The following is a 17493-nucleotide window of genomic DNA, read 5'->3' as shown; positions in this document are numbered from 1 at the left end:
GAACAGCCCTAGAGAAAACTGAGGATGGTTAGCTGGCTATTCCAGCTACAGCTTCACACTACTACAGTTCAGCTTTCCAGTCACAGTCAAGAGTCCTTCATCCTGTCTAGGCTGGAGTTTATTTTTCATAAATGCTGTGTTTTGGATTTGTGACTGAAAACCAGTGTTGGTAACACAATGCTGCTTTGACTTTTGTTGAGCAGAGTTTACAGAACATCAACTCCTTTTCTGCTTCTCACCCTGCCTCACCAGTGAGCAGGCTGGAGGTACACAAGGAGTTTGGAAGGCATACAGGCAGAACAGCTGGCCCTGAACAACTACAGGGACACCCCATGAAATATGGCATCATGCTAAGCTTAAAGGAAAAAGAGCTGTTTTAAGGAAAAAGAAGACAATCTCAAGATGAAAGGTCTGCTTGGACAAGGGACACTAGGAGTGAAGTCAGCAGAACTGAGCAGTAATGGGGGAAAGAAAATGATCCAGAAGAGGGCAATGAAGCTGGTGAAGGGTCTGGAGTACAGATCCTATGAGGAGTAGCTGAGGGAGCTGGGGTGAATTACACTGGAAAGAACTCTCGGGGATGACCTTATGACTCTCTCCAACTCCCTGAAAGGAGAATAGCCAGGTGGGAGTTGGCCACTTCTCCCCAGCATCAGGATGAGACAACACAGTCTTAAGCTGAGCCGGGGGAGGTTTAAGTTGGACATCAGGAGCAATTTCTTCACAGAAATTAGGGTAAGACATTGGAATGGGCTGCCAGGGAGGTGGTGGAATCACCGTCCCTGGAGGTGCTCAAGGAAGGGCAGGATGGGGCATGGCACCACTCGATGCCATGTCTAGTTGCCATGGTGGTGTTTGGTCACAGGTTGGACTCGATCATTTCAGAGGTCTGTTCCAGCGTATTTGATTCTGTGATAGATGATTCTGGCAGCGGGCGACCACAACCACCAACTCTTTGACCACCGACTCAAAACGGACCCCAGACTCAAACGGAGGGAAGAACTGCACCTGCAGACCAAGCAGCACGAGAAGCAAGGCATTCAGCCAGCAAGCAGGGCTTTGAGTACTGACAGACAGTTCGCCTCGAATGAATGCTGAGGGCTTTGTTTGCTGAAGTGCAGAAGCCCCGCAAGGTTCTGACGATGCGGGCCCGGCCCGGCCCCTCCCGTTGCCATGGCGGCCGCTCCCGCGCCGCTGGCCCCGCCCCGCCCGGCGCTCGCCACCGCCTCCACAAGATGGCGGACGGCGGGGCAGCGCCCGCACCGCCGGACGGGGATGTGCCCGCTGCTCCGGCCGCCGGCGGCCGCAGGGATCGACAACCCCGAAGCACCGGCCGCCCGCCCAGCGCCCGGGACTTGCAGGTGAGAGGGCGGAGGTGCCGCCCCGCTCCCGGGGCGGGGCCGGGCCGGGCGGAGCGCCGAGTCCTCTCGGGGGCGCCCCCGGCCTGCCCTCGGGCCGGCCCTGAGGGGAGCGGGCGGTGCGCGGGTCCCCTGAGCCCTCCGAGCCCGGCCCGCTTCTCTTCCCTCAGCTCCCACGCCCCTCCTGAGGCTGGGAAGGGGAGGACGCCTCTGGAAGAGCACTAGGCCCTTTAGGAACCGCCGTGTGCTCAGTTCTCCAGAGAACGGGAAAGGCTTTCCCGACACTTCACTGGTTGGGTTTTAACTGTCCGTGAGTGAGGTGCCATTGCATTTCCTGATTATTTGATAGGAGTGTCTTGTCCCGTATGAAAATGTCAGTCTCTGCAGATGACATGTAAGACTAAGGACAAGATCTTTAACCCAAGATCTTTTCACAAATGTAATTCAGCATTGGTACTGAAATGCTTAATTACAAACCCTTTTAGCAGTATTCCTTTTTTTTTGCATGTGATTTGTCACTTTTATGAAGGTTCAAAATCCTTTAGGAAGAAATTTATTGGAAAACAGCTGAAATTTAGTAACTGAAATTGCACCTGTTCTATTTAGTTATTCATAATTAGTAGAGAAAGATGGGTATAGTGTTTATGTTGGTTACTGTTTGGAATTCTCATAGGTTCTTCTTAAGATTAGTTTTGCTGCAATCATAGGATGCTTTGAGTTGGAAGGAATCCTACAGATCATCTGCCGTGGGCAGGGACACCTTCCACCAGACCAGGGTGCTCAGAGCCCCATCCAGCCTGGCCTTGAGCACTCCCAGGGATGGACCATCCACAGCTTCTCTGGGAAATCTGTTCCGATGCCTCACTACCCTCTGAGTAAAGGATTTCCTCTTAATATCTAATCTAAACCTCTCTTGTAGTTTAAAACCATTCTGCCTTGTCCTATCACTATCTATGCATGTAAGAAGTCGCTCTCCCTCTTTTTTCCTAAGCTCCCTTTAAGTACAGAAAGGCCCCAGTGGGATTTCTCGAGAGCCTTCTCTACTGTTATTGTTGTGTTATTCTCTTGTATTGGTGTTTTTATTGTTACAATATATATAACAGTGATAAAGTCTGTGTTAATACTCTTGGTTCATGAGGTTTTACTGAAGAAGACTGGCATTTTGGCTGGATACTTACTGATACAGTAAGTGTTAAACTCCAAGGAAGTATTGTCCTGGGTCTGTGCTTGATTTGTGGTGCCACAAGATGAGAGGGAGAATGGGGAAAGCACAGAAGCCTGGCCATGCCCTTCTGTGCTCTCTCAGCATCCCTCAATCCTTGGATTAGGGATGGTACAGGTACATATGTTATCTATGACTTACCCATCAGCTTTATGAATCTGAAACATATTTTCTGCTATCCTCAGATGGAACAGAGGTCATCAGCAGGTTTTTGGGCTCTCTTTTCTCAATTTAATTTTCTTAATGGATATAATGTCTCATATTTAATTTTTCCCTGCAGAAAATGCCTCATAATATTATAAAAACAACAAAAAATATGGGATTAATACCCTGCATTCACAGCAATGTGTTGTGAAGGACAGATGATGTTTCATTTTATTTCAATGTGCATCCTCTCTACATAAAACTGTAGAGAAATTGTAGCCTATTACCTTTTCTGGTGTGTATGATAAAATGCTAATGTCAGTCACATAGTGTGAGCAGAGTTTGGGGACAAAACTAAGGATGATCTGGCAAAGTAGAGTCTTACTCAGGACAAAAGAAAGATTACTGAAATGACATTGCAGGTCCCTTGCATAACTTTCTAAGAATGAAAGTGATGCCAGTGATATGGCAGCATTTTGGGAATCTTTGTGAAAAATTGTTGAGGTTTGTGTCAGTATTTGTGGAGAGATACCTTGAATTCAAGCCAGCACAGCTGAATTTGTTCTTCATCCCAGTACAAGCTTTTTTGAATTATATTTTTTACATTTCTATGTAAAATGTTTGTAAAATTTATTATTTGGCTCTATCAGAGAGTTAGCTTGCTGCTTTATTTTAGTTTGTTACCATTAAGATATTAAGCTACTGCTTAGTATCTCTGTGTATATCTACTCTCATGACTCTGAATCTAATACAAATTTTATGTAGCCAGTGAAGCAGTGGAAACCAAAGGATAGCAGAGTACAAGTTCCAAGTCATAATGGCATTTAAGCATTGTGTAGTTTGTTTTCCTGGTTTTTTTTTCATAAAGCACAAAGGGAGTTGAATTTTAGGTGGGGTTCCTCGTGTTTATGTTTCTAGTTTTCTGGAGAAATGCAGTCTTATTTTTATTATATATGTAGTTCTAGAGTTACAGACTTACAAAAAAAGTTCTGTTTCCCACAGCTGGCCTTGGCAGAGTTATATGAAGATGAAGCTAAAAGACAGTCATTGTGTTCTGACAAGCCAACAGCTACAAGGATCAGTAACCCAAAGATGTCACAGACGTAAGATGTGTTTTGTTTTTCAGAAATGTGTGGATAGGTGTTTTATTAGCTCACAAAACTTTGTCATTCCTGCTCAATCCCCTCCTTGTATTAAAAGCAATCTATGGCAAATCATAATCAAAAATTGTGAATCCCTACTATAATGTGTTGTCTGTCTTCTCAGAATGCTTTTAAAATTTATTTAGGAGCCTTTTTGCCAGTTGGTATTCCAGGTATTCCAAAACTCTTTAAATCCACTTCATGTGAGATGCTATAAGCAAAATGCTGTGTTGCTCTTTTTTTTACACAGACATAATTTGGAAATCTGCTGTATCAGAAAATTACTGCGGTTCCTTGCTTCTTCAAAATTCAGTAAACTGGCAGCTTGTGTGAAATTTGGCATGTGAGCTGCTTTCAGTGTTGTATTTATGGCAGTTCCTGATGAGAAAAATAGTGATTCTAAAAATTATTAGTGGGTTCCTTAGTAGGTCCTATGGGGTGACAGAAATAAGAAGGACTTCTTAATGAATGTGTCTGGGTTGGGCAGGTGGAAGGAAAGTTGCATATCTATATTTCAGTCCAGCTTTTGCTATAACACTGCTAAACTGTAATGTTTGCAGTTCACATAACATTTAAAGATTCAGCATAGTCTTGGATTCTTTTTGTAAAAGTATCTTGACAGTTTTTAATTGATTTTTAAAAAAATTATTTACAGAAAATAAATGTTTATAAAACTACTGACAGTGATGCCATAACAAGTCTTGTATGTCGCTTGTTTTTGAATATCTGCTGCCAGTATGGATCTCTGTTAAAGGAGGTCAAGCAAAAGAAAAGATCTTAGTCACCAGTTATGCTTCAAGTTCACTGCAAATGAACTTCAGGAGCTCTCTTCAGGAAGAGAGACTTCAGCACAGTATGCAACACTTGGAAGTATGGGGGTTTTGAGGTTTTTTTGTTTCTTTTGGTGAACCACCTAAGCTGACTAACCAGCTACATAGATCTAAGTTTACAGACAAGTAAAGCAAACAGCTCCATTTACCAATACATCTCATGAAGTTATAACTTCCCACTCCCAACCAAAGGAGAAGCTGCAATACAGTATCTCAAATACTTCAGTGTGATTGTTGGCAAATATTTGTTATTTGTTGCTATTCATACTGAAATCTGTGTCAGAAGGAGGAGATGAGTGAGTGACTTCAGTTTGCTCTCAGATGGAAGCAGTGCATTAATTGCATGGAAACAGTGCTGCTCTTCTATGCTAGAAAAAAATAGTTCAGTTAAAATAGACCTATAGTGACCATTCAGTCCAACTGTTAATGCAAAATGTCTCTGTCCTACATGTGCCCTTTCCTCCTTACTCACTGAGAAGTGTTCATGGCTGTGTACTTCAGCAAAGAAACCCCAAACCAAAACAAACCCAAAAAACCAAGCAACCAAACAAAACTTCAAAAACCAGAAAACACAACTCGATATTCTTAGCTTTTGAAAAAGAAGTAGTTTCAGAAGTTAGATATGAAGTTTATGTGCCAGTCATATTCAAATGTTTTCTTTTATTCTCTTGGCAGTCTTAAACTGGATTCTCTTAAACGGTTGAGAAAACCAGAGAGAAGCATGAGTGATGACAAAGAAAACCAAAGGTATTTTTAAAACAAAACAAAAAAATAATTTAACAATTGTGAAAGTAATTGGGGTTTGTGTCACATTCACACTTTGTTCCCTCATGTTCTTTCAAAATGCATGTGAGCTAGGTCTGTGCTGCAAAGAGCTAGGGAACTTATTAGAGTGTTAGCTGTACACTGTTGTTGTAAAATTATATTTAGCAGAATCTGGCTGGAGTGATGTAGTAACTGTAGATGTCTTAACCTCTATGGTTGTAAAGGTTGTAACTTACACTTGTACTCAAAAACTTCTTTGTCTTTCTGGATATCCTGAATTTTTCTGTATATCTATTGCTCTAATATGAGTACTTCCTTTCTTTAATACAAATTCTGTTAAGAATTCGTGTTTCATATCCTTAACACTATCATTCTTTTAAATCTAATAATTAAAGACTTTCCATGTAAATGGTAGTTGGGGTAATAAACACAGATTTATGTACAAAGGAGACGTTACTCAGGGATTGACAATTATGTGGTGCTATTAAAACAGTAATGATTGTACAGTACCCTTTTTTTGCTACATTTTTGATACAGTACCCAATATTCCCTTCTGGTAATTGTAAAATATGATGGAATCAACACATTGTGATGGCACTGGTCTGAGAGACAGTTTTACATGGATTAATTGATTTGCCTTACCCCAAGTGGTTAAGTGTAAAAGTTGAGGAAAGAGGAAAGCTGTTATTAGTTATTAATGCTTCTTGTAATCAAAGGCAAAACATTCAGGTTTGCCAGATTTTGATTTATATGCAGATTCTTTTAACAGCATCTATTCCAATGCTATTTAGAGATTGTAATGCCACAAGATAATTCTTGAGGAATATCTTGATCTTCATCATCAAACAGATACAGATTTGAACAGAATAATTTGTAGTTTTAACATTTTGTCTTCAAGAGCTAGTAATGGCGCTGTGAAGGAAAAAATCTACAAATTAGCTTTCACAACCGTTTCTGCAGGTTTTAAAATGCCTTGAACAGTTAATTATAGTTATTAAAAAAATTCTATTTCTGATACTGTTGTGAATGGAAGTAGCCTAGATCTTTGAATTAAAAAATCAAATTGTGCCACTGTTCAGGTTTTCGAAGAACAGTTTTATACTTGTTCTGCTAAGGTGGTGTTAGCTGTTAATTTATATTCTATCTAGGCACAGTGCCATGCACAGGACACCCCTGAGGAAATCAGTCTTTCTGGGGGTAGGTGACAGCCACATAAGATGCCCAACTCCATCAGGACTGTGCTTACTTAAAACTTATGGTCTTTACCTCTGATCTTTGGGATCTGTTCCAGAAGGCACTTTGCTTCTTTGTTAGTCAAATGTCTTTGGTGTAGTGCTGCTTGTATTGTTGAGAAGGTCAGAACCAAGTGAAACATTTATCAGAAAGAAAAGGTTTAGTGCTAGATTTGTTTCTTTGTTTATTAATTTTTTTCTTTTGATAGAAAGAGAAAAATTGTGCTTGTTATTTGAAGCATTGTTGTTTATGTGCATTACTATTCTAAAGATTTTATTCAGGTGACTCCGAATATAGAGGATTACAGATTTCTGGGGCGTCAAGTAATCCAAGTAAAATTGTTGCTGAACTCTTCAAGGAAGCAAAGGAACATGGGGCTGTCCCATTAGATGAAGCCTCAAGAGCATCTGGTGATTTCAGTAAAGCCAAGGTAAAAGTTAAGAAGTGTGGTGATCTCTCTTTACATTTGGTCTCTGAAATTCATCAAACCACAGGAGAACAAGTACCACTTTCTGTGATTTGCATATAGCAGATTTCCTCAACACAGTTTTATATTGTCTGTGTTCAAGCAGCTTGCTCTAGTAAATAGAGAAAGAACAACACAATTTCAGAGGAAATAATTCGAAATCATCATGAACTGGAATAATACGCTTTGTTTTTAATTACAATTGATTAGTAAGAAACCAGACTAAATTTACATCCCAAATCTTACCCAAATCTTTGCATCCCAAATTTTAGAATTGTTCCTAGAGCGTTGTGGTCAACAGTTCAGTGTCCAGGTGGAGGTTGGTGACAAGGTATCTGCAGAGGGACCAATGCTATTTAATGCCTTCGTCAGTAACACAGACAGGGGTTGAGCACACCCTCAGCAGGTCTGTAGGTACACCAGGATGAGTTGCAGTTGGAGTGCCTGGGGTCTGTGATGCCATCCAGAGAGATCTGGATAAGCTTAAGAAGTGGGCTTATGGGAATCTCACGAGCCAGATACAGGATCCTGCATCTGCATCAGGGGAGCCCCCAGTATCAGCACAGGCTGGAGGATGAAAGGATCGAGAGCAATTCTGGGGAAGGACTTGGGGGTACTGGTGGATGAAAAGCTGGACATGACCCACAAGCTGGACTCACAGCCCAGAAAGCTAAGTATGTCCTGGGCTGCATCACAAGAAGCATGGGCATCAGGGTGAGAAAGGGATGCTGCCCCTCTACTCCACCCTGGTGAGACCTGCCTGGAGTGATATATCCAGCTCTGGGATCCACAGCACAAGAGGGACATGGACCTGTTAGAGTGAGTCCAGAGGAAAGCCACAAAAATAATCAGAAAGATGGAGCATCTCTCCTATGAGGAAAGGCTGAAAGACTTGGGATTGTTCAGCCTGGAGAAGACAAGGGTGTGGGAACACCTTATTGCAGCCTTCCAGTACTTAAAGGGGGGCCTATGAGAAAGATGGGGATAGACTTTTTAGCAGGCCCTGTTTCGGTAGTACAAGGGTAAAGGTTTTAGATAAAAGAAGGTAGATTCACACTAGGTATAAGAGAGACATATTTTACAGTGAGTGAGGTAAAACCAGAACAGGTTGCTCAGGGAGGTGGTGCATGCCCCATTCCTGGAAACATTCAAGTTTGTGACCTTAAAAGACCTCTTCCAACCTGAAGCATTCTATGAGTCTTATGTTTGAAAAAGTGCACAGAACAGAAGCTGAAATGTGTCACAAAGCCTGCTTAGCCTGACTATGTGTGCTAGGTAGAATTTTCCACTTTGAAAATACATGATAGAACAGTATTTGCTTTTTGTCACAGAAGCAAGCTTGTGGATGGCTTTTTTTTTTCTTTTTTTTTTTTTCTTTTAATTTTTTTTTTTTTGCACCTAGGTAAGAATTTTAATAAACTGTTTCAGATAATTATTTTATAAGCTTTTCTTTATATTTTTTTCAGTCATTTTCTGGTGGTGGATACAGATTGGGTGACTCATCACAAAAGCACTCTGAATACATATATGGAGAAAATCAGGATGTAAGTAAAATTCATAGCAGAAAACAGAACCTCCAACAGAGGCCTGCTTAATCGTGTTTACAGCTTGAAATACCAGTATTGGTGTAATTATTTTTATGAGGAAAAAATAATATCTAAATATTAGCTACGTGTTCAGTAGAAATTGTTGAAGTTTCCAAAGAGATATTTATTGGATACCCCTAAGTTCCATTACGGAACTGTCAGATGTAAATTCTTTTAAAATTCTTAGCACACCTCCTTTTCAGTTACTTTCCACCAGGTGTTGTCCTGGATTCTCTTAGCTATGCTAACATTTTAATCCTTTTAGGAATTGGTTCTTGTTGTGGCTTGCAAACAGCCCATCTCAAACTGGAGGGCATGGATGCATTCTAGGGTAGGTGAAGCAGCAGGTTAGAGGCCTTTCTTTCCTATCACTTAAAAACCAGGACGTGAAGAAGAGGGTGGGGAGAGATGAAGTTCTCTGCACTTTGCTATTTTTGTGATTGGCTAAAGCAAATTTTCAGCTTGTCCAGAAACAAATACTAAGGCAAAGGATGTGGTTCTGGCTAGGGGGTGCTGTTGTGCCACACAAGGAGCTGCTGCCTTCTACTCTTCAGTAATCCTACTCCAAGTAACAGCCAGCTGTACCCAGCCAGAATCTTGTTGGAGTGGGCTTTCCATTACTGGGAGCACAAATATGTTTCTAAGGTAGTTATACTGACTGGGGAAGCCTAGATTTGCTGGATGGCAAAGCAGTTAGAAGGAGGAGAGGTGCAGGTTTTGAATCTGGAAGGCCCTGGCTGGACCTTTTATGTAGGATGTAGCAAAATAAGGGAGCAAAGGAGGCTGGTTTCCAGGATTCTTAGCATTTGAACTGAATGGAGCTACTTTCAGCTTTGTTGGAGCTCAGCATGTAATAATTTGAGGAAAGTGTAGGTTTTGCTGTAACTGATGGATCAGCAGTAATTTGTAATTTTATGGGTTATTTTCCTAATTTCTCAGTAAAAATTTTTACTGCTTTTGAAAGTAATTGGAATACTGTGAAGATCACTACACTTTCACTGTATCATACTTTGTCATGGATAACAGATTAATAGATTCTTTTTCTCGAGGTAGGAAAGTGGTCTAGAAGAAGATAGTAGACTATAACTATTGGGCTTTTTCAAAAATAATCTCACAATGACAGTTACAGTGCAATATATTGTTCTTATTTTGTCATTTGCCTTCTTGTTTGTGGTCTTGTACAAAATCTGTTTAATATAGATCAATTTCTATAACTAGTCTGTACAAAATTATACTGCTTTATTTGTCTTTCTTCAGTTTTTTTTTTTACGTGTTTTGCTTCATAGGTTCAAGTTTTGCTGAAACTGTGGAGGAATGGATTCAGTTTAGATGATGGCGAGTTGAGATCCTATTCAGATCCAACAAATGCCCAATTTCTTGAGTCTGTTAAAAGAGGGTAAGTTAAAATGACAACTTTTTTGAGGTATGTCTTTGAAACGAAGAAAAATCTATTCTCCACATACTTATTAAAATCTCCAGACTTCTTCTTTACCTGGACCCTTAAAATATAGTCTTTTAAATTATAAAATTTGTCACCAGATGAATGGGACACTTAAAAATTTTGAATACTTTGGTTCCTTTGATGGTTTAACTCCGAATGGTACTTGTTGCCACAGCTTTTATATTGACATTTTTTCCTAGCTCATTCTTTGATTCAGCTGTCAGTATATTCTAGGTTTTGACTGTTAGATCACTGATTTTTTTTTTCTTCTTTTAGGATGAAATCAATTCATAAAACATTTGAATGTGACTTTCAAAGTATATGTGATCTGAGTATTGACTCATACTGTGTGTGTACTTTTTGAATTATTTCTTTTTGCGGTTCAGAATGTAATTTAAAGTGTAATTATTGTAATTTATTGTTTTTGTAATTAAGGGAAATTCCTTTGGAACTGCAGCGACTTGTTCATGGTGGCCAGGTAAATTTGGATATGGAAGATCACCAAGAACAGGAATATGTGAAGCCCAGACTGAGATTCAAAGCTTTCAGTGGTGAAGGGCAAAAACTTGGAAGGTGAAAAAAGCTAGATCTGTTCTGTGCTCAGTATTCATATGCTGTTTCATTTCTGTGACTGAAAATTTCAGACAACTTTGTCATGGTTCCATGAGTAACATCTGGTTTGTTGGTTTTTTTTTTCCAATCCTACAGCCTTACACCTGAAATAGTCAGCACACCTTCTTCCCCAGAGGAGGAGGAGAAATCCATTCTTAATGCACCTGTTCTGATTGATGATTCCATGCCAGCAACTAAAATTCAAATTAGATTGGCGGATGGAAGCCGGTTAATACAAAGATTTAATCAAACACACAGGTAAATTGATTCTTCATCAATGCAGGTAACAGTAACTATTTCAGTAAGTTTGTGTTTTGTCATTAAATGAGTCTTGGCAAGACATCAAAAGGGGGGAAATACCAGCCTTGCTGAAATGTATAGGTCTGTGTCACTTTCATTACATGGATGTGCGATAAACTGACTGTCAAAAATTCTGTACTTGGAAAAACAATATATTTGATAACTGCAACTTCTGTACAAACTTTTATAACCAATTATGTACTTTGATTTTTTTTAAGGACATAGTACAAGCCATAACTGTTCCCAAGACAGCTGAAATCTGTATAGCCCCACTATGTAGTCATCCTCGACCCTCCTTGAGAAGGACCAGATGGATGACTTGGGAAACACTGTGAAATCACTTTATTGCTACGTGTGGAGTATAGTCTCAATTGCAAAATAGTCTGTACTATGGGCAGAGAAACCCTGTTGCCCGTATTCAAGAATTCCAGCTTTCTACCTTGTACTCAAGGTAGTGACAAAACATGACACGGGCTGTAAGTGTAGACTCCAGCCCATATGCAGAAGGGGATATAGATACTTCATGCTCATTTGCAACTCCAGCATGCAGGTGGACATAATATTGGGAACCAACTTCTGTTTTGGATGGTCATCTCCTAAGGATTGTGTGAACTTGGTGGAGGTTTTAGATTTTTTAGTAGCTTTGCTGATTAGAGCTTGGCACCAATTTTGTTGACGTTGGGGCAGTGCCAGAAGCGATGTTGGCCAACCCCATGAGGTTATGTTAGTGCAAGGTTCTGCAAAGCTGTGCTCTCCTCTGCTGAGAGATCTTTGGGCAGAGATTTGGTCAGCAGTTCCACCCATGCTTAAGCAGCATTAAAGCCAGCCTGAATTTGAAATACGCAATTGTGTTCCAACATGGCTGCAATTTGAATCCTGACTTGGAGCTGGTGTTAGCTTGTACCCATTCCATGGTAATATTGTTACATAGAGAGCTCCTCTGTTTCCATTTTTTCCTCCTGGCTTAGAGTAAAGACACAGTGTAACTTTATTTACCTGACATTATACACAGACCACAGTGAGGAAATTATAGCTGAGTTGTCTGTAAGGAGGAAGACACATCAGTATGTTTTGATAGTTTAGACCTGATAATATCCTGAGATCCTGATACCCTGAGATTACAGGCTGGATCCCTTCTTCACAGCATCTGCTAAGAAGTGCCTGAGACAAACCATGGGGCTTGTTGGGAGCTTCTGTATCTGAGTTGTGTGTTCTGTCTGTGTGGAAGGGTAGAAGTGGTAAACTTGCCACTAATATCTGTAACAACCTAGATTGTGTTGACAGCAGCTTCTTTAATTTATTAACTTTTTCTTGACTGTCAATCTTTATATATATGATCAAAATCAGCTGCTAAAGTGCATTACTTATGTTATATGCCTTGAAGACTGATGGAAGGCTGAAATCCCTACTTATTTGGCTACAGTATATTTACCAACTTATTAATTACAGAAGATCTTCACAGATTTATTGTCAGCTTAATATCTTAATAGAAAAACCTCAAATTTCAGTATTTTATCTCTAAAATATTTTTTTATCCATGTCTTATAAAATTAAATTATTCTTGTTATACTGTTTATGTGACTGTTTTATTAACTATTGTTCAGAAGTTGACTACCAGGTGAAATTGAAATTGAAATTGCTATTGAAGTGCATCAATAATTCCTCTCTGCTTTCTATTCACTGTGACCATATATTTTAAGATTCTTTTTTCCATTAATAATTTCACCTTTTTGGAATATGCTAATTAATAATGAAACTTTTGACAGTGATGTTGAAAGTATTTGACTTACTGTGTTAGGTATCAGTTTGCAATAAACTTCCATGTTACACATTTTGTTTCTGTTATTTGAGAAAACAAGCAACATTCACTATATTTTTTCAGGGCTTTTTTTTTAATGCAAGCACCAAAAAATTGTAGGCTGCAATCATTGGTCATCTAGATCAAAGAGAAATGTGAAATCTAGAGCTCAGTAGTTTAGTCTGCTTGATGGTTTTGTGTTCTCTGATCATCTTGATGTTCAGAGATGTATGTCAGATGCAATCATACAGAGTTTTCATGTCCATATCCTTTTCACAGGATTAAGCATATTCGAGATTTCATTATCCAGTCCCGTCCAGCTTTTGCAACAACGGATTTTGTTCTTGTGACTACCTTTCCAAATAAAGAACTAACAGATGAAAGCCTGACACTACAAGAAGCAGATATACTTAACACTGTGATTCTTCAGCAATTAAAGTAAACTTGTGGTTGTTGTACAATATAGAAACCCTGCTGTACTGTCATACAATATGTTTCCAACAGATGAAAGAAAGGTGATATCAGTGTCTTTTTTATTTCTTCTTTTCCAGGGATCATATTTTTGGATTTCATGTCTTCCAGCTATAACATATCTAACTTTTTTATTTTAACTTCTCAACACTATTCAGCCTTTTTTCAGTGTTAAAATTAAGGTTCTATATGTTAGTATGTTTCAAACCACATCTTATGCTAAATGTGAAATGAGATAGGACTTTGTGACTCATTGTTTTGAGGGGGGTGGGGAATAGAGCATTTTTCTGAAGGGGACAGTATCTTTCATACAGTTGGTAAGATTTGCACTATGGAAATGTTCTATGCTGCATTGACAAACAGCCATTTGAAAACTTAGACTGTAGGTTATGTTTACCTGTATTAATATTAAAGTGTTCTTTTTAAAAGGTTTACAGATAATTAATGCCCTAATATAATTTTTGTACGTTCTATTTGTAGTGCTTTGTGGTGTAGTATAATATTTATATTCTAGTTTTCATGTAATTTTCCTTGTATTGTTGCTCTCATGAGTGAATCAGTTCAGGAGATGCAAACCTCAGCTGTTGCAGACTATGATAGAATGTTCTTATTTGTATTCTAGTCGTACTACTTGTGATGAAAATAAATATGATTTTTTTTCTTGAAAGTCAGAGAAATATGAGAGACCCGATCTTGGGGAAATTATGTGATTTAGAGGAGGCCTGTGGTTATTTTGAATCTGAATATGCAGTTGGACCCTGGGCAGCAACGTGATTCTTTACACAAACAGTTACTTAAACAACCCCAAACAAAAATATGCTGAGGTGCACAAACACAGAACTGGTCTTCTTTTGTGCATGCAAGTGACAGCATAAAAGTTTCAATTGGTCACATATTTTTGACCTGAATTTTGGTTGTTTATATTTGGAATTTTGGCCAAAGGCTTTTTGTAGTATTCCCTGGGGGTTTGGTTGTGCAGCTTTCATTGTGCTTGTTTGGAAGCTGTATAATTAAACCCCTTCATTTTTGAAATTATATATTTTTTCAAAACACTTGCCCCAACCCTGCAGTAAGCAGGTAGGAGTTTTATGTTGGGGGAAACTGACTGCTGTGCTTTAGTAGTATGCAGTTTTTTTAGTATTTTTGGATTTATATCAGATGAGTGGATCATACTCTGAAGGAGAGTAGGTGGGCTGTATCTCTTCTACCAATGTGTTAAGAATTGCTGTTTTCCATGTTCATTTTGTTCTGAAAATATCAATACTTGTTTATTTATGTTAAGGTTATAATTGCTTAGTATTCTTACGTTTTTACCTCAGAGTAGATATTTGAGTAGATTTTAAACATGCAATTGTATTTGAAATATTTTGTTTTGCAGTCTGAGTATCTGCATGATTTTTTATCATAATTCATTTAATGTGCTAAGTAATTAAAGTTTTATGTTTAAGATCACAGACAAGACTTCTTGTGTTATTCCACAGCCAAATATTTAAGCCTAAACACAAAGGAATTGTCATGTCCTATGCATGTATTTTATATGCAATATACTAAAAATTCTCTGTATAAATGCGAGACCAGAGTTTGTGATACTGATTTTGGACAGTCTGTGGTTTGGGCATATTTCAGTTCAGAGTATAGGTAAAGTTACATTGCTTATTACTTCTGAAAAAGTAATTGATTAAGCAGTGACATATGAAGAAAAGGGGTTAATTAAATCGTTAAGTTTTTTATCTCTTAGGCCAAAACCTACAATTACATATCATCACACTCTCCTTATTTCAAATACCTGTTAAATTTTAGTGTTTAATAGCAGCTGAGAGTAACTGGGGGTCCCAGAAGTTGACATTATTTTGTCAAGCAATAAGAAAATATATCAATGCTTATGTTTAAATATTTCACTGCTTCTCAGTACTTGAAAGCCTGTGGAATCTTCTGTCTCATAATTTTATGTCATTGCTTTTATTACTCTGAATTGTCACTCGTAGCTGACATCTTGGCATTTTTGGCACAAAACTGTTCTTTGAATGCAGACCTATGTGGATATGCAGTTAAGACTGCCTACAAGGGGAAAGAACTTGGAAGGTGATGATGATCTTTCTCTCACAGTAAGGCTGCTAAGCTTGGGAGTTCCATTTTGTTTCCATTAAATACAGGTAGTAATCCTTTTGCTTGCTCTTGTAGGCCACCTATGAAAGGCTGAGGCTTCATCTCTGCTTGACTTTTCTAGAAATCCTTTATCACACAAAAGCCAAATAATCAAAACCTGAATGTTTTCTTTTAAGAAAACTCCTTCATAATAATTTATTCTGGATAAACGCAGTCTTGTTAGTTTTTGGTTTGTTTGGTTTTTTTTCTCTCAACAGCACACTGATATTTGAAAACATTCTGCTTTAATTAAACTACTGGACACACTTGTATAATTAGCATATATTAACAGTTACCTCATACTGTTCTTGCTCTTTGGTGAAAATCTGTCCAATATTAAATGAAGCAAGGAAGAGCACACAAGTACTCTGAGGTGCTATTTGCTAGCTCCCTGCTTAGTTGCTTGCACTAAGTTACAGCTCCCATGGTCTTTAAGTTATCTTACTCTGTGCAGGGAGAAGAGACAGAGCTGCATCTCCCCTTGCTCATGCTGCTTAAAGCCAGCAGGCCTCAGTGTAGGCATGTGCTGCTCTCTGGGCAGGCGAGACACTGAGCAACAAGAGTCTGGGGTAAATACTGCATCAATGGCATGCCAAAAGCAGTCAGCTTCTGCTGTTCCTGTAGGATGGGTATAATTGCAACAGGTTCCTGAAAACATTAAAAGTGGGGCTGCTTATATTTAGCCTGGAAGGCACTGGCCCTAGAATGGGGTTAGATGAAAAGAGTGCAGCAGAGCAATCTACACCCATTTGAGGTTTACAGAATTGACTTAGTGACTGGGAGATGGTTTTAATCCCTGTATTTGTTATTAGTGAGTTTGATCAAGTTTGAGTTTATAGTGCTGGTTCTATTTCTTAAGGAACTCTTTCAAGAGAGCATTTCCATTGGGTCTTTGGTCCTAAATTAAATTTCTTCTCTTAAAAGTGACTCAAAACAGGTAACTTACAAAACAGAAAATAGGGCAGTTACTTCACAGAGGGAGAAAGTATTAGAGGACTGTTTGGTAGAGAAAAGCATAACACAAATTAGAAGATTGTACAAAGCTGGAAACTCGGTTCAGATATTCTCAAAGGGAAATTCAAACACAATTTTCAAGAGCTGAACTACTGGAATGAACCAGCCCTGAAAATCAACTTCCTTTTTTGCTGGTTTTTTTTTCTGTTTGTTTGGTTTTGTTTGTTGAAATCTTGCTGTTATGCTGGCTTTCTGTAAGATTTGTTTTAATTAAATAAAATTTATTTGTGTTAGTACTGAGATAGTAAAATAAGATGGCTTAGTTCTTGAAAAGCAACTTGCTTTGCCTTTGTCTAGTCATTATTAGATTCTGATGGATGTTTCATATTCAGAGGGCTGAACATGTTACCTAAATCACTGTACATCTTCAAAATGTCCATTACAGGCCTTCCAAAAAAAAGTCCACTGGACATCAAAGTGCTCAGATTATAGACTAACTTCTTACACTTCTTAGTTGCAACTCTTCTTTAGTAATGGTCCTGTTCTGCCTATAATCGAAGAGCTCCCTGGCAGCACATCTGAAGGTTAAAGCAAAGAAACTATATTTAAAAACTTTTTCACCTAAAACTGAGAAATGGGGAGGGTTCTTTTCTGTTCACTGAGAGCTGTCTGCTCTGGAATTAAATATATGATGTACAAGCTATGTGGTTTAGCTCTTTTTCAGGGGTATGAGATTTGTTATTCCACACTGCCTTAAGGTAAACCATGAGAAAAATTCTAAACTGTGGAATTAAAAAAAAAGCCTTCAGGGAATTATTCTGAAAGAGCTATCATTTTACCTTTATAAACCTTCCTCAGTGCAAGTTAATTTGGTGAGTTCTTAGACCATTTAAATACTAATAAGCCAGAATTAACAAATGGCAATAACCATGAGTCATTTTTCTAATGTGGTGTTTCTAGCTGAAGTTTGAATACAAGGGATTGTTTATGCTGGGCCATGAAATTGGTATTTATTTTATGGAATTC

At 38.7% G+C, this 17493-nt stretch overlaps 1 protein-coding gene across 2 annotated transcripts; it reads left to right on the top strand.

The window, feature by feature from the left end:
- The first annotated feature begins 1174 nt into the window (after positions 1–1174).
- On the top strand, positions 1175–16762 carry UBXN2B (UBX domain protein 2B). 2 transcript variants are annotated; one of them, XM_056484818.1, is made up of 9 exons: positions 1175–1361; positions 3727–3827; positions 5372–5443; positions 6965–7124; positions 8627–8704; positions 10033–10142; positions 10623–10760; positions 10896–11057; positions 13177–16762. In XM_056484818.1, exons 1-9 carry the CDS (start codon positions 1236–1238, stop codon positions 13337–13339), a joined length of 1110 nt encoding a protein of 369 aa, XP_056340793.1. In that variant the 5' UTR covers positions 1175–1235; the 3' UTR covers positions 13340–16762. The 2 variants fall into 2 exon arrangements, with proteins under 2 accessions (XP_056340793.1, XP_056340794.1); XM_056484819.1 differs by lacking the exon at positions 1175–1361 and adding an exon at positions 2042–2233 and having other exon boundaries at positions 13177–16761.
- The last annotated feature ends 731 nt before the right edge of the window (positions 16763–17493 follow it).

The sequence above is a fragment of the Oenanthe melanoleuca genome, chromosome 2 (assembly GCF_029582105.1).
Source record: "Oenanthe melanoleuca isolate GR-GAL-2019-014 chromosome 2, OMel1.0, whole genome shotgun sequence".
NCBI lineage: Eukaryota > Metazoa > Chordata > Aves > Passeriformes > Muscicapidae > Oenanthe > Oenanthe melanoleuca.
This window is presented reverse-complemented; position numbering and strand designations above follow the sequence as displayed.